This window comes from Urocitellus parryii, chromosome 11, assembly GCF_045843805.1.
Source record: "Urocitellus parryii isolate mUroPar1 chromosome 11, mUroPar1.hap1, whole genome shotgun sequence".
NCBI classification, from domain to species: domain Eukaryota; kingdom Metazoa; phylum Chordata; class Mammalia; order Rodentia; family Sciuridae; genus Urocitellus; species Urocitellus parryii.
Genome location: NC_135541.1, coordinates 23,148,795 through 23,169,065, shown reverse-complemented (window position 1 = coordinate 23,169,065; position 20,271 = coordinate 23,148,795). Strand labels below are relative to the sequence as shown.

Sequence of the window (20,271 nt, the reverse complement as noted above, 5' to 3'; positions counted from 1 at the left end):
TCAAACCCAGGCCTTTGACATGCTACACAAGCACTGTACCTCAAGCTATAGCCCCAGCCCAATTCTTTTTCTATATTTCCTTACTAATTCTATAATACTAGAAATTATAGACTAGGACATAAGCAATCTTAGAGACCATCCATGTAGTATAATTCCATTTTACTTTTTTTTTTTTTTTTTTTTTTTTGAGGAGGTGGAACTGGGCATTGAGCTCAGGGCCACTCTACCACTGGGCTACATCTTCAGCCCTATTTATTTTATTTGGAGATAGGCTCTCTCTGAGTTGCCAAGGCTGGCCTCAAACTTTCTTTCTTTCTTTCTTTCTTTCTTTCTTTCTTTCTTTCTTCCTTCCTTCCTTTCTCCCTCCCTCTCCCTCCCTCCCTCCCTCCCTCTCCTCCTCCTCCTCCTCCTCCTCCTCCTTCTTCTTCTTTCTCTCTCTCTCTCTCTCCTCCCTCCCTCCCTCCCTCCCTCCCTCCCTCCCCCCTCCCTCCCTCTCTCTCTCTCTCTCTCTCTCTCTCTCTCTCTCTCTCTCTCTCTCTCTCTCTCTCTCTCTCTCTCTCTCGTATTGGAGATTGAACCCAGAGGTGCTCTACCACTAACTTCCCAAACTTTATTTGCGACAGGATCTTATCTTGCTAAGTTGCTTAGGACCTTGCTGAATTGCTAAGGCTGGCCTTGAACTGTTGATCCTCTTGCCTCAGCCTCCCAAGTCCCTGAGATTATGGGCATGTGCCACCACCCCCAGTTCCATTTTACTCTTTCTTACTGATGCTCTTTTTAAATCACTTCTCTGAAAACTTTCAGCTCCGCGCCTGTTACCTCAGGCAAAGCTCGATCACACCTGGGCCTTCCCCTCCCCTGAATCCATTTTGCCTGCTTCTCACAAACAAATGCTCCTCCAGTGCTGCCCGGTTGCTTTTCACCCCACTCCCCCACCCCACAGCAGCCCTCTGGCACACCTCGGCAGGGCTTTCCACCGCTGCCAACCCCCCAGGAATTCCCACCTCTTGTTACTGCTCCTCAAACACCCCATGTTCATTCTTCTAAATCTGCAGTTTAGTTGTTTTCTATAAAAACTTTTCTTTTGCTTTCTGTTCAAATTCCACTCATCCCTCAAGAACTCCTCCAGCCACAGTTTCCTGACTGATGGCTACTAGAGTGCCCGCCTTCCCACCCCATCCTCAGAACAATCTTGTGTCATGGCCATTTTTTTTTTTCAAGTACTGGGGGTTGAGCCCAGGGTTCCACACATGCTGGGCAACACTCTGTCCAGCCCTTTATATTTTGTTTTGAGATGGACTCCCAAGCTGCCCTGGCTGGCCTTGAATTTCCAATCCCCCTGCTTCAGCCTCCCAAGAAGCTGGGATTATAGACACGTGCCACCATTTTAAAGGGAAAGAAGCAAAGTCTCTGAGAGGTGGGAAGAGGCTTGGCAAGGATTTGAGCCCACATCTGCCGTGCTTTTTTAATCATGGCATGAGTTTGTGCTGACTCAGCACGTAGGTGTTTAGAAATGTCAGCTGAGCTTCTCGTGAGCTGTTCCAGGTGTGTGGCTCATCATGTCACCCCAGTTGACCATGTCCTGAGGAGTAGAGAACAGAGAGGAGCAGAAGATTCTGCCTAGGAAGAGCTCATTCTGTGCTAGGTTCAGAACCATGTTCAGCAGTGGAGGAGATATGACCCGAGTGTCAGAAGTAATTGGCTTGGGAAACAAAGCTCAGGGTTGGAGGGAGAGGCAGGAAATTGATATTTTTATTACAAGCCTTGTAGTACTATTGGACTTTTTTTTTTTTAGCTGTAGTTGGACATAATGCCTTTATTTTATCTGTTTATTTTTATGTGGTGCTGAGGATCAAACCCAGCACCTCACACGTGCTAGGCGAATGCTCCACCGCTGAGCCACAACCCCAGCCCCTTTTGACTTTTTTTTAAATATATTATTTTAGTTGTATGTGGACACAATATCTTTTATTTGTTTATTTTTTTTTTTAATGTGGTGGTAAGGATCGAACACAGGGCCCCATGCATGCGAGGCAAGCGCTCCACCACTGAGCCACAATCCCAGTCCCAAGCTCCTATTTGACTTCTAATACCCTTTAATATTATGCACAATGTTACTTGGATGAAAAATGAGAGTGAATTTAAACAAACTGAATAGTGAATCTTCTAGTTTATTTATTTATTTATTTTGTGGTTGTTGTTTTGTTTTTTATGCTACCAGGGATTAAACCAGGAGCACTTAACCACTGAACCACATCCCCAACCCTTTTTTATCTTTTATTTTGAGACAGGGTCTCACTAAGTTGCTTAGGGCCTCACTAAGTTTCTGAGGCTGGCCTTGTACTTTCAACACTATATATATATATTCTTTTTTTTTTTTTTTAGGTACTAGGGATTGAACTCAGGGGCACTCAGCCACTGAGCCACATCCCCAGCCCTATTTTGTATTTAGAGACAGGGTCTCACTGAATTGCTAAGCACTTCATTTTTGCTGGAACTGGCTTTGAACTCGCCATCCTCCTGCCTTAGCCTTCTGAGCTGCTGAGATTACAGGCATGTGCCACTGCGCCTGGCCTGGCTTGGCCTGACCTTGTACTTTCAATCCTCCTGCTTTGCCTCCCAAGCCAGGTTACTGGGATTACAGGAGTACACTCCTTCACCTGGCATCGCTTAGATTCTTTTAGGATCTTGGATCTTGGAAGTGGAGGGATCTTAGGATCTTGGAAGTGGAGGGAAGAAGGAAATAACTAGTTTTTTTTGTTGTTGTTTTTTTTTTTTTTTGTACTAGGGATCAAATCTAGGGCACTCCAACACTGAGCTATATTCAGTCCTTTTTACTTTTTATTTTGAGACAGGGGCTTCTGTTAAATTGCCCAGGCTGGCCTCAAACTTTCCAGCCTCCCAAGTCACTGGGATCACAGATGTGCATCACTGCACCTGGTCATAAAAAGCTCTTTTAAAAAGGAGGGAGTTGCTTAGCATGAACAATACCCTGAGGTTTACCCAGAACCACAGGTGAAGAAGTAAATTAAAATGAAATGCAAAGGAGCAAGCAGCAACTCTGTAACCACACCGCGGAGCCCAGCTCCACTTCCCGCCAGGTTGTCCAGCTCATAGGGGACATGCTTCCTCTACTCAATCACTCCTCCCTCATTTGCTTGTGGTGATCTGAATATTTCTGTGGTAGGCAGACCCTAGAGTGGTCCCCATTATCCCCATTCCCTGGGGTGTTGGTGACCTTCCACATCTCCTCCCCTGAGTGTGGGCAGAGCCCGTAAAACACAGCCATGATGAGGGATTCTGCAGATGTAATTAAGGTTCCAAATCAGCTGAGGCAAGTTAATTGAGAGGGAGATAATTCCGACTTAATCATGAAAAGGTCCTTCAAAGAGAGAGTAGGTAAGAAACTCTTGTGGACTGGATGGAGTAAGCAGTCATGCTGGGAAACTGTGGGCAGGCAGGGACTGTGAGTGGCAGCTCTAAGAGCCTGCAGTTGAGAGTCAGCGAAAGAGCCAGGCCCCCAGGTGTGGATCCCCAAACAAATTCTGCCAACAATATTTTTTTTTTTTAATTTTTGTTCCTATTTCGGAACCAGGAATTGAACCCCTGGGTGCTTAACCACTGAGCCACATCCCCAGTCCTTTATTTTTATTTATTGAAGGACCTTTTCATGATTAAGTCGGAATTATCTCCCTCTCAATTAACTTGCCTCACTGAGTTGCTTTGTGACTTGCTACATATTGCTGAGGCTGGCTTTGAACTGAGATCCTCCTGCCTAAGCCTCCCAAGCCACTGGGATTACAGGCATGTGCCGCCACACCTGGGAAGAAGACAGGGTCTTGCTAAATTGTTGAGTCTGGCCTCAGTCTACCAGTCATTCTGCCTCAGCCTCCTGAGTCACTGGGATTATAGGTGTGCACCGCCATGCCTGGCTGAATTCTGCCAACAATCTGAATGACCTTGGAAGAGACTTGTTCCCAGGTGGGATTTCAGATAAAAATGCAGCCTGGGGGGGGGGGGGAGGGTGTAGCTCAGTGGCAGAGCACTTGCCTACATATGCAAGGTTCAATCTCAGCACCGCAGAAAGAAGAGGGGTGGGGAGGGAATGCAGCCTAGCCAACCCTTTGGTTACAGCCTGGTTGGATCATGTGCAAAGGACCCATCTAATTTGTACCTGAACTAATGACCAATGGGAGCTGCTGAATTTATAGTAATTTGCTAGCTTCGCCTTTGCCACCCACTTTGACTAAATAGGCCTTCAGTGCTCAGCCAGGAGGCCTGTGTTCCAGCCTCAGCTTTGCGGAAGTTGTCTTGGACCCGGCTCCCACACTCAGCTCTGTTGTGATGTGCTTTAATTCTGCCTGCATTTAAAACTCCACATCCTGTTATTCCTTTATATAGCCATTGTTCATTTATTTTTACCCATATTTTTACTCTTTCCAATCCTGCATGTTTCTGCTTCCTTTTGGGTTTATTTTCACTGAAAGATTCCTTTTAGTATTTTTTTTTTCTTTTCAGTGCTGGGGAAATACCTTTCAGTATTTGATTTGAGGAAGAATTTTCTCAGTGTTGATGATCTGAGAAGATATTTCTTGCTTTTTTTTTTTTTTTTGAAGGATATTTTCACCTGGTATAGAATTTTTAGATTATATGTTACTTTCCCTTATCACTTTAAAGATGCCTCTGCATTATCTTTGGGATTTTACCTTTTTTTTTTTTTTTTTTTTTTTTTTGTATTGGAGATTGAACCCAGGGCACTCAACTGGGAGTTCCACCCCAGCCCCTTTTATTTTATTTTGAGACACAATCTCAATAAGTTTTCCAGACCAGCCTTGAACTTGTGATCCTCCTGCCTCAGCCTTCCAAGTTTCTGAGATTACAGGTGTACACCACCATACCAAACTTTCTTTCTTTTCTTTCTTTTTTTTTTTGGGGAGGGACTGGGTGGGTACTGGGGATTGAGCCCGGGGCACTATACCACTGCATCCCCATCTGTTTTTATTGTTTATTTTGAGATAGGGTCGTGCTAAATTGCTCAGGCTGGCCTCAAACTTTTGCTCTTCTGCCTCAGCCTCCTGCATCTTTGGGATTACAGGTGTGTACCACCCAGTTTGGCTCTTCCTTCTTTCCCTCCTTCCTTCCTTCTTTTCTTTCTCTTTTCTCTCTCTTTCTCTTCCTTTCTTTCTAATGCTGAAGAGGCATTCCTTTTTAGAATATCCAGGTTGGGTGATGAGCTACCACTCTACCACCATTCCAATGTAAAATCTTAACTGTTCTGCACAGATCTACCCCCATTTTGTTATATAAAATCTCATTTCCGTTTGCACCAATTTTAGTTGGGCTTCTTGTTATATAGAACTGAAAAAAAACTTAAGTGACAGAGTTGAAGATATCACTCTTTGCGATGTCAATACCATTGTAGCTGCTCCTAGTGCCTAATGCAGACACCACATCCCAACAGACACATCCCTTCCTGCAGCTCTTTTTATTAGGAGGGAAAACCTTTTCGAGAATCCTCAATTCAGAAGACCAGAAATGTATCCTGTGGCACATGGAATGGGATGAATATCATTAGCCAATAATAATCTTCTGGCTGGGCCTAGTGGCTCAGGCCTGTAATCCCAGCAGCCCAGGAGACTGAGGCAAGTTCAAAGGCAAGTTCAAAGCCATCCTCAGTAGCTTAGTGAGGCCCTAAGCAATTTAGTGAGATCCTGTCTCAAAAGGTAAAAAGGACTGAGGCTGTGGCTCAGTGGTTGAGTGTCCCTAGGTTGAGTCCCTGGTACCACAATCATCATCCTTATCATCATCATCTTTTATCCCTGATCTTGGGGAGAAGGTCATATTTCCTAAGCAAAGGACTATAATGGATGAACAAATAAAGCCGAGGCTCTGTCAGTAATATAAAATATGAAAAGGGGGAGAAATATTGGGTAGATAGTCAGTTATACAACCCCCTCTTACTAATATATTCATTTTCTTGAAAAATATGTGTGTGTGTAGGAATGGTACATATCAATCTTCACATGATTTGAATTTGGGAATAGGTTATCTGGGGTGTAATGAATGAATTTTTCAATTTTTACTTATAATATTTTATTAGTTTATATTACTTTGATAATTTAACTTTCAGAGGCCTGCTTCAGTCTGAAAATGGCATGCTCAGAAACAGAGCTAGGATTTTATAAGCAAAGAGTCAAGGAAGCATATGGGATGTCTTATTTCCAGCCCTGAGCCCAAGTATCGTCACTCAGGTCCAAGTGGAAGGTTTGTCCTCACTGGGAGTCTGGAGGCACCAGGCTCTCAGAGTCTGATGCTGTGAAGTATTTAAGCTTCCAACTCCTTCCCTTGCACTTTCAAAGCTGCCTTCACGTCATCAATTGGCTTCCTTGTACATTTCCCTACAGGGAAAGGATGTGATGGACATGGTGATGTAAGCCTCCTGGTCCCCTTGGCCATTCTGTTTCTCATTATGAATGAACACTTTGGTTCTTTAGCTCAGATAGTAGGATAGGAACTGAGTCAGTAAGATCTCCCCTCAGCCCTCCAAGAAACAGATTCTCTCTGAGTGCTGCTAGAGTCAAATGTATAATTCTGACCATGATAAATTCACCAAGTAAGTGTCACCTCTGATACCATTTGGCACTTGGCCAGCCAGCCTGCCTGATGACACCCCTGTCTCATCAAGTGCAGACTCCTGTGCTTTCCTGCCACGTTCATCTCAACCAGCAGTCTCCTTCTTTATCCCTCACTCCCTTTTCCTTTAAGACTCTCTCCCTAATTCTGTCTCTCTTCCTACCTCACCACTTAACTTCCTTTCTTCTTTCCTTTTTTCTTCTTCCATATTCCACTTTAATTAACCACAGAGTTGAATAATAGTATATACTAGAGTTCAACAGTACTGTGCCCGGCTGTCTACTAAAATGATATTCTGAGCTCACAATAGCTCTGAAAGGGTCTTGTTCCTGTGGTGCAGAGGAGGAAGTTGAGGCTCTGAAAGGCTAAATGGTTGTAGCTCATAACATTAAAGGTTTTTCTCTGCGTAATTTTCAGTAACTAAATTAAACCCTTTATCTCAGAAAAATTCAGTTAAAATTGCTCATAGCTTCCATCTTACTTTTGCTTGTGAGTCAATTGTCCCAGAGAAGAATTTCCCTGAAGGATGCTTATTCCTTTCTCATCCTGGAAAAAGGAACATGAGATGAAGAGTGAATGAGCATGATACGGAATTGCAGCTGTCCCTGGGAACGGCAGAGCTCCCTACTTCTCTTTGCACCTCCTTGCCCTTTTCCCAGAGATCAGGGTTTGCCCCTGATTTTTCTGGAGCCATCTTAGTCCTCTCCATGGAGGAGACGACCCTCTCTGTCTAGTGTGACTAGAATGTGAAGAATGAGGAAACCAAAATTTCAGCACCTGGTTTTGTAACTTTTAGTAGCTCAGAGATGGAAGTTGTGGTTACGTCGAATCTGCCCTCCCAAGACCACTTTGAATATTTGAGGTGGTGAACTAGGCTGCGTAGCCCCAACGGGTGTTCCCTCATGGTCCCAGAAGACAGTGAACTGGAGAGAAGCATGCTTTTCACAGACTTCAGTGAGGTGTGGGAAGGGCAGTAGAGAAAGCAGGCTGCTTCCATGTGTCCCAGGCTCTCAACTCTCACTCCAGACAGTGAAGGCCGCTTGGCTCCGGCACACACAGATGGCCAGATTGTGGCAACAGGCTGGAGGAGTGGGTAGTCCTAGACTGAGGATCATAGGGCAGCAGCCTATGACTGAAGTTGGAAGGTCCAGACCCCGGTGGATCAGCACCATGGAAATGAAGTCAAAGGTGGGCTGCAAGCTGAGGCTTCAGCACTACTGCCAGGGGCTCCTTCCCTGCTCACCTCCTACCCCCTTCCCCTCTCCTGTTGCTATGCCAGAGAGGAACCTAATCCTGGCCATTGTTTGGTTGACTGGCCCAGCACTTAAATGTTGTGATAAATGATGACTTGGTTTCCTTCAAAGGCCCTTCAGAATTTCTTCACTGAACTGTCTACTCTGCAGTCTCCTGGCAGTGTGGATCCACCTTGGAGTAGCTCTTAAGATCTGGCTGATTTGCATAGATCTGTATACTCTGGGTCTTCTCCATTCCGGCCTTATTATTATAAATGTTCACCCAGGCATGGTAGCTGCACCTCTGTAATCCCAGTCACTCTGGAGACTGAGGCAGGAGGATAGCAAGTTTGAGGCCAGCCTCAGCCATTTAGCAAGGCCCTATGCAACTTAGTGAGACTCTGACTCAAAATCAAAAATTAAAAGGGCTGGGGATGTAGCTCAGTGATAAAGCCCCTTTGGGTTTAACTCCCAATATGAACGAATAAACAAATAAGTAAATAAATAAATGTTCAGAAGAAGAAAGAGAAGGACTATCTCCCTCTTTTTCTTCCTCTTTCCCCTAGTCCTAGGGTGCAGTCTGTCAATTTCCCCTGTGTGCCTACAACAGACTTCCAACAGCCAGGCGCCCTATGCAGCTCTCCTCAGTTAATTCTCCTCATTTATTCGGAGCCTGAAAGATCCTTGGGAGGCTCTGAGGGAGCCTGCATTGTGATTTATTTAGCTTTTACCTAGGGTCAGAACATTTGGGCTGAAGTCCCTGGAGCTGGGGTAAGCAACCGTGACGGGTGCCTTAGAGCCTGCTAAGGGGGTGGGGTTTGAAGGGAGGGGTGAGGGGTGATGGAATGAGGACTCATTCTGAAATGAAAGGAGTCCTGGGTCTCTGAGCCGCTTCTAAAAATACCATCTCCCAGCGCTGAGGAAGGGGGAGGGGACAATGGAGCTTGAGGAGAATGGAGATAGGAAGGAGGTGGGGAGGTAGTAACTCTTCTTCAGGTAGATCTTATTTCAGAGACCCCGCCTGCATCCAGGAACCGGACCGAAGCCACACCTCCTTCTGCTTCTTCGGTGGGCTTCAGTCTCCTGCGGCGTCCGAGCCCCAGCCTCTCTTTCTTTTCAGCAGAAAAAGGATACTAATTCCATCACCCACTCCTCTTCTTGCTACTATATGGTACGTATGTGAGTGAGCAAGTGGGTGTGTGCACAGCGCGCGCGCGCGCGCACGCACACACACACACACACACACACACAAATGGCACTTGAAAGCAGCTTGTAAGTGACCAGTGATCTACGATGCTAGGAACTCTTATTACACTGGATGCTCAAAGAGGTATGGACTGTGGCAGAGACTGGGTGATTCACTCAGGTATACTCGGCACAGAGCATGGCGCCCAATAATGGTCGGTTGGAGGGGTGAGGTGTACATTTATGCAGAATGCAGAGACACTCAGACCACACAGGCCAAGTAAATGCAGGACCCACCCTCACTCTTGAGGCGGCTCGAGCTAATATACCGTGCAAAGGGAGAGAGGGGGTGGGTCCCCCAAGTAAAGAGCTTGAAGAAGCAATGAGTCGGGTGGAGTTTTCTCCCCTCGAGTTCAGCTCAGATGGTGAAGCTCAAGAGCCGCCGCCTCCCTCATGCTAGAGGGCCGCAGCCCTTCCCACCACCAAACGGTTAAACCCGCAGCTTGCACATAAATGACCTTCACTAAATAGAGGTCGTGTTCCACGTTTTCTTGCGGCTTCTTCAGCACCGGCTGAACTCTGAGAAAATTGCTCCGCCTCTCTCGCAGCTGCCTCGGATTCCCCGCCACTGCGCTCCTCACCGGTCTCCAAGGGTGGGCGGAGTGGGGTGCTCAGAGGGGAACCCCAGTCTAAGGACAGCCTGGTGGTGGAATGTGCTACTTGTGTCTTGACAGCAGGAGCAAGAATCTGAGGAACCAGTCACTCATGCAAAATCTACCGAGGCCCCCAAACTGGTGTCCACATGGTTTCCCAGCCTCAGAAGCGCTGCTGGTAGGGTGGGACCTGTCTCCCATTTGGCTCCGTTTTCTCCAGCAGCTCCTGGGGTCGGGCTCGGCCCCTCCCTCCTGCCTCGGTGTGTGTCTGATGAGGGCGGGGAGAAGAGAGGAGGGGTCGAGACGTGAAACGCCGAGAGCCGCAGACGCAGAAACAGGCAAGGGGTTTGGAGATCGAAGAGCTCCCCAGAGCTTGGGGTCAGGCTTCGAAACCCCCTGCAAGTCTTGGGACCAAGGGAGCTTCCAGGCTGGTTAAGAGGCTGCAAGTGTCACCGCTTCCCATGGTGCCGCCCCTCCTTAAGCCACGCCCACATTGCCTACTTCTCAGGGTTGAGGGGCTAAGGTTTAGCGTCCCTGGGCCACCGACGCCAGGTCCTCCTCTCCCCAGAAATCGAGCCAGCGCTCAGCGCTGCCCCACCCCCATGGTTTGGAGATCTGCGGGACCCCTTCCTTTCCCATTCCAGTTGGGTGTTCCGCCCCTAGCCTATAAAACTCCACCTTCCCACCCTCTGTTGGCAGGGATTGGTGGACCTCCCGCGGCGATGCCTAGTGATTGGTCCCCATGGATGATGGTGACCGGCGAGACCCCGCCTCCAGCCCGCGCTGGGGTCTGGGGGCACTGCTCAGCGGTGCTGGGCTGGCGCGGCTTGAGCCGCCGCCGCACTGACAGCTCGGTCTGCGGACCATGGAGACTGGCGCTGGTCCACACCCGCTGCGCCTGTTAGTCTGCCTGATGCCGCTCTGTCTCGCGCTGCTTTTGGGACCCGGGCGGCCCGGGACTGCCGAGGAAGGTAAGGAGACTGGTGGCTGTGCTCGGAGTCTGGAATGCCAAAAGATAGGGTGCTGGGGTGCTGGAATGCTAGGGAAGGAGTCATTGGAGAGACTAGAGTCTATATTGGTGTTTGAAGCAAGCGGGCAGCGGGTGGCAGAGAGCGAGCGGGCGCGAGAGAGCGAGAGGCTGCTAAGCAATGGGGAAGAGAGGGGCGTTGAGGAGTTTGAGGGCTGGAGACCTAAGAAGCTGGGGAAGAAAGAGACCAGGAACCGCGGGAGCCAGAGGCGGCGGTTAAGGGGCCAGTGAGACGGACAGGCTGAGTGATTGGAGGTGGGAGGTGTGGGGGCGGGGAGATGCAGAGAGCGGAGGAGACGAGGGTGTGCGGAGGTGAGATCCGAGGGTGAGGAGATGGAATGTAGCCAGCATAGTGGAGGCTAGGAAACCACCGTATGGCCAACAGGAGGTGAAATGCTGGTTGCAGGGTCGCGAAGTGCTGGCCGTGGAACTGTCCGCAGTGCTGAATTTGGAGCCTAGTGTAAAACCGCGGTCCCGGTTGCCGGGTTTGGGGCGATCGGCGGTATCAGAGCCCGTGTCTTGCTTCTGTCTCTGCATTTAGGGGAGCTGTATGCTCAGTTGGCGTCATATGCAGGTGCAGAATCCTGAGGAGCTGGAATCAGGCGCTGACTTGCAGGGTTGGTCCTGGCGCCGGATAGCAGATGCCTTCCAGTATGCAATTTCTATGTGCTGTCAGTTGTGTGAAATCAGCACGATGTTGGCGGTCCTGCCCACTGTCGCTGACGCCTCTGGAGCCAACCCCTCTTAGATGCTCTCACCTTGGCGGACCACCCCCTTCCTTAAGCCCCATATGAGTAATCTTCCGAGATTTGGGGATAGCCTGGCTTCCAGTGTCTGGGTTGCTGGCTCTGCTGTCCAAACCAGTGCTTTTCTGTGACCAGTGCTGAGAGGATGCAGACTGCTGATCTGACACCTCCCGGGGAATAAAGTGGCTCCAAGCTTCTCTGGTGCAGGAGGAGCCATGGATCATACGTGAAACACCCTGACATTCTTTCAAACATAGTATATAGGTGACAGCCCCGGGAAAGGAGCTGGCTGAGGAAATGAGAGATTTTTATTCCTCTCGTGGTTAGTAAGGTCTCTCCACTCCATTTTCTCTGGAGATCCTGGGAGTCAAATGAAAAGGCTAAGCCTCCTCTCTGCCTGCAGATATGACTTTAAAAAAGCCCCTGAATCTGAATTTTGGGGGTAGACACAGGAATCCCCTGCTACACTCCTTTTCTCCAGACTCTAATTGACACTTAACAGTAATTTAGGGAACCTGGAAAGACTGGGGAGTGTCATGGGCTCCCCACCCCCAATTTGAGAGCCAACTCTAGAGTATTCCCTAAGGAATCTGTGAAAAGCTGAAAAATGACACCCCCTCTCCAAAAATGTCTGCCCTAATCCTCAGAACCTGTTAATCTTACCTTAAGTGGCCAAAAGGGGCTTTGCAGATATAATTAAGGATTTTGTGATGGAGAGATTATACTGGATTATTTGGATGGGTCCAATATAATCACGATGGCCCTTATGTGAGGGATGCAAGAGGAGTCTGTTGGAAAGAAGGTGATGTGATGGCAGAAGCTGAGATTGAAGTGAGGCACTCAGAAGGTGAAGGAGGGGATCATGAGCCAAGGAATACAGGTGGTCACTAGAAGCTGAAGAAGGCAAGAAAATGGATTCTCCTCTCAGAGTCTCCAAAGAAATCAGTCCTACTGATGATACCTGACTTCAGACTAGTGGAACTGAGATCAGGCATCTGACTTCCAGAACCGTACAAGAAATAAAATTCTGGCTTTTTTGGGGGTGGGGGTGGGGTGGCTACCAGGGATTGAACTCAGAGGCACTTGACCACTGAGACACATCCCCACCCCTATTTTGTGTTTTATTTAGAGACAGGGTCTCACTGAATTACTTAGCACCTCGATGTTGCTGAGGCTGGCTTTGAACTCGCAATCCTCCTGCCTTAGCCTCCCAAGCCACTGGGATTCAGGTGTGCATCACTGTGACAAGCATAAAATTCTGTCGTTTAAAGCTACCAGATTTGTGGCAATCTGTTTCAGCAACCCCAGGAAACTAATATGAACTCCTTCTCTAATCATTGTGGCTACCTATCTCTGGATTTGTGGTACTCATAACTCCATTTCTGAGGAAGTATGGAGTGGGAAACATTTCTTTGTATCCTTTGCCACATCCTCTGTCCCTCAGTTAGCAAATTTACAGTGAATTCAGCAAAGGATCCCACCCTCCTTGTATACTGACCTTCTGACTTTCTCACATCTCTCTTCTCCCCTCTTCTTAGTTGTCCTCCTGGATTCCAAAGCCTCCCAGGCTGAACTGGGCTGGACTTCACTGCCAAGTAATGGGGTAGGTGTAAAACTATCCTTCACTGTCTCAGAGATCCTTCAATGCCTTTACCTCCCCATGGTCACCTCAGATCAAAACACACTCAAACTTGTGAGATCTCCAGTTGCCCTGGTGTCAAACCAAAGAGGCCTATTAAAAAATGTTGTCTTCAGTTAGTTAGACAAATAAATAGAAAGAAAGAAAGAAAGAAAGAAAGAAAGAAAGAAAGAGAAAAGAAAATAAAGAAGGACTATATCTAAGAACAGAAATATGAGAAATGGATGGAGTTAATGCTGGTGTGTGCTTGTACATAGTAGATCCTGCAAAGAGTGTTGTTGATTGACAGAAAGCAAGACTTGGAGTCCTAAAAGAAGGCTTGGGAACTTGGGGTGGAGTACTGTGGGAGGCAATAGAGCTTGGTGTAGTGGAAAGGGCACTGGATATAGAGTCAAGACACTCCAGATACCATTCTTAGCTCTGCCACTAATTCAATGTGCATACCAAGTCATTGCTTTCCCTCTGGAATTTCAGATTCCTCACCAATAACAATAAGGATTGTTGTTTATTTCAATTGAATATATACTAAAACTGGAACAATGCAGAAATTAGCACAGCCTAAGAATGACATGCAGATTTGTGAAGTGCTCCATTATTTGTTTGTTTGTTTGTTTTGGTTCAGGGAATTGAACCCAGGGACTTGCACATGCTAGGCAAGAACTCTATTCCTGAGTTATAGCTCCAGCCAATGTTATTTATTTATTTATCTATTATTTTTCTTCTTCTTCCTTCTCCTACCCACTACCCACCGCCCTTCCACTTTGGGCTGCTTTCTACCACCATTGGATGAAAAAGATGAATAAACTCTTGGACTCTGTGGGTCCTGAAGTCCCATAGTTCTCCCTGACAGTGCATGCCAGGCCTCACCCCTCTTTTCCCTTGTTCAGGAGCTCCTTAGAGCCCTTTTGGGATTTTTTTTGGAATCACTTTGGACTTCTACTACTTTGCCTGAAAGGGAATTTTGAATTCTGCAATGCTGTAGTGCCAGTTAGCAAGAAGGAAAGTAGGTACACAGAGAAACCAGGTTTTATTTATGTATTTATTTATTGTGGTACTGGGGATTAAATCCAGGGACACTTTATCCCTGGCCCCCCTTTTTTATTGTTTTGAGTTGTAGTTGGACACAATACCTTTGTTTTATTTATTAATTTTTATGTGGTGCTAAGGATCGAACCCAGGGCCTTGCACGTTAGGTGAGCGCTCTACCTATGAGCCATAATCCTAGCCCACCTTTTCATTTTTCGAGAATGGGTAGCACTAACTTGTGCACACTGACCTTGAAATTGCCATTCGCCTGCCTCAGTTTCTCGAATCACTGTGATTTGCAGGCCCAGATTTCCCCTCCACTCCCCCACCTCCACACCGAATTTGGGATTGAACCCAGGGGTGTCCTACCACAGAGCTATATTCTCAGTCCTTTTAATTTTTAAATTTGGGTCAGGGTCCTCACTAATTTGCTGAGGCTGGCCTTGAACTTGTGCCCCTCCCGAGTTGCTGGGATTACAGGTGTGCATGACTTGCATTTTATAATTTTAGGGGTGTGTGTGCTAGTGGGAGGGGAGGCAGGAAATGATAAAATGATGCAAAATGAAGTTTTCAGCTAGAGTCAGTGTTTGACTTCCTAGGAGCACCTTGGCTCTGAGCTGTTCTCTTCTTTACTCTTGCCCCAGTGGGAGGAAATCAGCGGTGTGGACGAACATGACCATCCCATTCGCACATACCAAGTGTGCAACGTGCTGGAGCCCAACCAGGACAACTGGTTGCAGACTGGTTGGATCAGCCGAGGTCGAGGGCAGCGCATCTTCGTGGAGCTGCAGTTCACACTGCGCGACTGCAGCAGTATCCCTGGCGCCTCAGGCACTTGCAAAGAGACCTTCAATGTCTACTATCTGGAAACCGAGGCAGACCTGGGCCGCGGGCGTCCCCGCTTAGGAGGTAACCGACCCCGCAAGATTGACACGATCGCAGCGGACGAGAGCTTCACGCAGGGCGATCTGGGCGAGCGCAAGATGAAGCTGAACACAGAGGTGCGTGAGATCGGCCCGCTTAGTCGGCAGGGCTTCCACCTGGCCTTCCAGGACGTGGGCGCATGCGTGGCGCTGGTCTCTGTGCGCGTCTACTACAAGCAGTGCCGCGCCACCGTGCGGGGCCTGGCGGCGTTCCCAGCCACCGCGGCGGAGAGCGCCTTCTCCACTCTGGTAGAAGTGGCTGGAACGTGCGTGGCACACTCGGAAGGGGAGCCCGGCAGCCCTCCGCGCATGCACTGCGGCGCGGATGGCGAGTGGCTGGTGCCGGTGGGCCGCTGCAGCTGCAGTGCGGGATTCCAGGAACTTGGTGACATCTGCGAAGGTATCCAGAGGATGGGAAGTGCGAGGTGGGAGGACAGAGCGCAGGTGGCCATTGGGAGAGTGTGTGTCCTAGATGAAAGAAGCAGGAGAGGGAGTGGAGAAGCCATGGGCTTTGGAACTGGGAGTTCTGACCTTTTGTGGAACTTCTAGCGGGTTCAGTCAGGACCAAGGAGTGAAGTTCCTAAGAGGTGAATTGGACTCCATATAAGGAAGTTTTAGGAGTCTGTATTTCAGGCACTAGGATAAGCACTTCATTCAGGCCTTCTCATTTATTTGCCCAGCAACTAACTCAGTCATCATTATCCCTACCTTATGGGTAGGAAACAGACTCGAAGTTGCAAAATTAGGAAATGGGAAGCCAGGATTTGAATTCAGGTTTGTCCAGCTCTTTATAACTATACCATGTTGCCTCTGCTGTGCATAAGAAAGAAATCTACAGCAGCCCAAACTTTGAGCCAGCACTGTAGGGAGTGAGTTCTCCAGGGGTCACTGACCAGTCAGAGGCTGAAGGGGGGGGGGGCCTTGTGAGTTCAAGAGAGAGTGGAGCAAATTTGCACTAGGACTGGGAAAGTCTCTGTTAACTCTCTGCACCACACTCATTGTGTCATCTGGGAGAGATCCACCATGATTTTTTTTTTTTTTTCTGGGTTCTCAAGTCTGTGGGGAATTAGGCACAGACCTCTCCTCTCTCTCTTTGAGAATGGGGAGTGGGTGTTAAAGACAGGGCTATGAATGTATGCCTTTAATGTAGGAAGATCAAGGGACTCGTTTTCTAAAGCAGGTCCTTTTTTGGGTGCCAGGGCAACAGAAATGAATCAGACAGTTCCAGCTCTTGAGAAGCTCACAACCACATGGAGAGAGTCAAAGACTAAAAATCAAAAGAGGGTGATAGATGATATAAGAGAGAGATACACAGACTAATGAGAAGACAGAGGAGGAAATAACTGAACTTGTTCTTATTCCTTTGTTCAATCACCCACTCAGTATGAGATGAGGACATACTGGCTGCATTTATTCAGGTCTTAGATGTGTATAGATGAATACCACTATGTATTCCCTGGGGAAGTTGTTTGAGACCCAGAGGCAAGACCCCTTCCTGAGCTCTCCAGATAGGCTTAGGATCCAGTTCCGTGCTCTCCAGTACTCAGTGCAACCTTCTCAACCTTCTGTACTTACCCCAGGTCTACAGTAATCTACTTGTGTGTATTGTATTTTCACCACTAGATTAAGATTTTTTTTTGTACTGGGGATTGAACCCAGGGGTACTTAGCCACTGAGCCACATCCCAAACCCTTTTTCTATTTTATTTTAAAATGGGGTCTTACCAACCTGCTTAGAGCCTTTCTAAGTTGCTGAGGCTGGCTTGGAATTCATGATCCTCCTGCCTCAGCCTCCTGATCTGCTGGGATTACAGGCAAGCACCACCATGCCTAATTAGACTTAAGAACTTCTTGCACTCAGACACTGGGTCTTAGTCTCAGCAGCCCCATCATCCATAGCAGGATATGGCATATGGCAGGTGCTCAATGAAAATGCATTGAGTTAACAAGTGGTTATCATAGGGTGTGATAGATACCAACAGAGAGCTGAGCAAGCATGGAGAAAGGAAAACACTTCTAAGGATGGAGAGGGTTTCCCAGAGAAAATGAAAAGGTCTTTATTCCAGGCAGCTGAGACCACTGTGCGTTTAGGGATTGCGTATAAAAGCATGGCAGCAGGAAGGAACACAGCATGTTGGTGTAAATGGGTAGCCCCTGTGACTAGAACCAGGACATGCATGTGGGGTGTGAGGAGCGATCAGGCTGGAGAAGGGCTGGGGCAAATCATGAAGGGGCCATGAATATTAGACAAACAGCTTGTGCTTTATGTTTAGACCAGTGAAGAGGGATCCAACATGTTCAGATTTATATTTTGAAAGATCATTCAAGCTGCGATAGCAAAGACAGGGTTGGAGAAGGAAGGATTAGAGGCTAGAAATAAGGAAAATTGTGCAATAGTTTTGGAGAAAGAGGGTGAGCTCTGAACCAAGGAGGTAGCAGACATCCCTGAGCCATGAGAATGGGGGTGATCAGGAGAGAGCACCCAAAGCACTTAGTGATCATGTGATCTAGGAGGGTAGGCCCCTTTTGACTTGTATGCTGCTGGAGGTTGAATGGACAGAGGGATCGTGCACTGGGTACAGAACCCAGAATACAGATAGACAGGTGTGTCCAAGTGGAAGTATCTAGAACGTGGAGCTGGAGCTCAGCATCAGATACTACTTGAGGCTCTGGGTACGGCTGGTACAGACTAGAGAGAACTACAGGGTAAGAAGCAACAGGGCCAACAAGGGAGACTTAGAGAACAGCAACGTTTAAGGAAAGATAGAAAAAACAGTCCCACAAAAAAAGACTGAGGAGGAGAGGTGAACAGGTGGGTTGGAGGACAGCTAGGAGAGGGCGCTGGCTTGTGCTTAGGGAGAGGGAGGGGTCCAGGAGGACACCACCCATGGGATGAGTGAGCAGTCAGGGAGGCTGGGGGCTGGACAGTGTTCACTTGGTGGCCTTAGCAAGAGCAGCTTCAGCTGATCAGTGGAGACACCAGGTTGTAATAGGTCAACGTTGAAGGACGTTGAGTGGCTGGAGCAGAGAATCTAGAAGTGTGGATTCGAAGGGGAAGAAGAGGTAGCATCTTCAGGAAGACCTTGGGTTGAAAGAGGGTGTGTGTGTACCTTTCATCTGAACACAGAGAAAGGGCTTTTATTGTAAGCTGAAGGGAAAGAGCCATTGGGGTACCAAGTAAGTGGGAGGGTGCATCTGTCCCTAGGAGGAAGGATTTTTTTTTTTTTTGGCAATGGGGATTGAACCCAGGGGAGCTTAACCACTGAGCCACATCCCCAGCCTATTTTTTTAGAGACAGGGTCTCACTGATTTGCTGAGGCTGGCTTTGAACTCAGATCCTCCTGCCTCAGCCTCCTGGGATGCTGGGATTACAGGGGTGACAGCTGCACCCAGCTGGGAAGGAGTAGTTGATTACTGATGGGGGTTAGAATTGCTGATACATGCTGCTAATAAAAAGAGAGGCCAACTTTTAGTCAGTTCACTATGATTGCAGTCAGTGCTTTTATTCCCTGAACCTGAATGGACCACCTTTTCTGCTCCATCCTCTTAAAAGCCAGCAGAGGAGCCCTGTGAAAACCAGCAGGGGAGATGACCAATGGAATGTCGTCATTGAAGAGGTGAAAGGGGGGTCCAGAGTGGAGATGGAAGTGCTGGCCTTCAACAGGAGGTGGCTCATCCCTTCCTCTAGGACTGGAATGAAGGAGGAGAGGGGAGAGGAGTGTAGATGGAGGTGTTTGTGGGTTTTGATGGCCAGATGTTGAGGAAATTACCAACAGATGGCCTCTCTTCTCCCTGTGAGGTGGGAAGGAGGCATCTGTACCAGTGGACACTCGGATCTTTGTTTATTCTGCTCATTGCTGTGTCTTTGGAGTCTAGCTCATAGTAGATGATAAAATTATTTGTTGAATGAATGGATCAAGGGCTGGAGGAGGTTTTGATCCACACTCTGGAAACACACACACACACACACACACACACACAATTCCACTCTGGTTTGTGTGGGGCTGCCTTCCTTTGGGCTGAGACCATTTCCTCTGTCCTGGGGAATGGGAAGCTAGGGAGCCAGTGAAGGAGGTGCTGTTTGGACTGGGTTTTGGAGAATTATAGAACTAGATTGCCAGGAGGAAAGGGGTGTAAAACATTGCAGGTCAAGACCCAGAAGTGTGAAAAAAAAGAGCCAGATGCGGTTGGCATCCTAGGGTGACTGGCAGTGGGGAGCTGCTGGGGAGTTTAGGAAAGGAAGCAGTCGGATGGACAGTCAGCAAGTTCAGGCCTTCCCAGGGTCTTCTACAGCTTAGTTCAGCCCCCTGTCTAAGGGTAGGTGGATCTCAAAGAGGGTATAGAGCTAAATTACTGTTCTTTCCCTCTGTTTCTCCCTTTTGTGACCGACTCTGTTCACCTCTCCAAGCCACTTGAGGAATTAATGAAAGAGGTGGGGTTTCCCCTTGGGGAGAAAAATCAGGGCATATGGCCTCTGTCTTTCGCTCTGTGGGACTTGCCTGGAGCTAAGGCAACCAAGCAGTTATGTTCTGAGGCTGTGTGGCAGGAAGGGAGCACCGACAGGGAGGCCAGTTCCAGCTCTTCATAAGAATCCCCAGCCCATTTTATTTAGAGACAGGGTCTCAAAAAAAAAAGGTGGTCCATTCAGGTTCAGGGAATTCCTCTAACTGCAGGAGATGGTCCCTGAGGGCAGCCTCCGAGGGGTGAGTGCCCCACTGTGAGGTATGTGAGCCGAGGGTCTGGCTGCTGCTGCCCCCAAAATGCTGCTGGAGGGCCAGGCCAGGCAAGCTGATCCAGGCTGGCGCTGGCCTTGAGGAAGGGAAGGAGGCTGGCCTCCGGGAATCCCCTTCTGAGTCTGCTCTTCAACACACACCTCTAAACAGAGCCTCTCAGAGCAGAGACAACCCACTGCCCTGCTGGGACCAGTGGTAGTCATTGTCCTCTCCTACTGTCCCAGACCCTGCAAACAAGGCTGCCCCCCAGGCCCTCACCTCCTCCCTCATTTCACAAGGCAGGTGGGCAGGCTGCGATGATAAGTCCCACCTGACTGATGGTTTGTGGCCAGAGAGGAATGGTCTAGCTAACACTGAACCCAGCCCTCCTGGTCCCTGTTTGGGTAGTCGACACCCCCAGGCCACAATGGTAGTTGGCCCCAGGGACTTCTGAAGACCCTTGGGTTTCTGAGACCCTTCCCTACACTGTGCTGGA

At 48.3% G+C, this 20,271-nt stretch overlaps 1 protein-coding gene and 1 pseudogene across 1 annotated transcript in view; both read left to right on the top strand.

Annotated features, from left to right (window-relative positions):
• Positions 1-10,568: 10,568 nt before the first annotated feature.
• Positions 10,569-20,271, top strand: part of Epha10 (EPH receptor A10) — a 43,936-nt gene continuing 34,233 nt past the window's right edge. The window contains exons 1-3 of the mRNA XM_026393455.2: positions 10,569-10,674; positions 13,015-13,079; positions 14,786-15,464. Of these exons, the coding sequence (XP_026249240.2) occupies positions 10,569-10,674; positions 13,015-13,079; positions 14,786-15,464 (850 nt within the window). The remainder of the gene's footprint in view (positions 10,675-13,014; positions 13,080-14,785; positions 15,465-20,271) is intronic.
• LOC113186131 (U6 spliceosomal RNA) lies at positions 13,619-13,714 on the top strand (annotated as a pseudogene).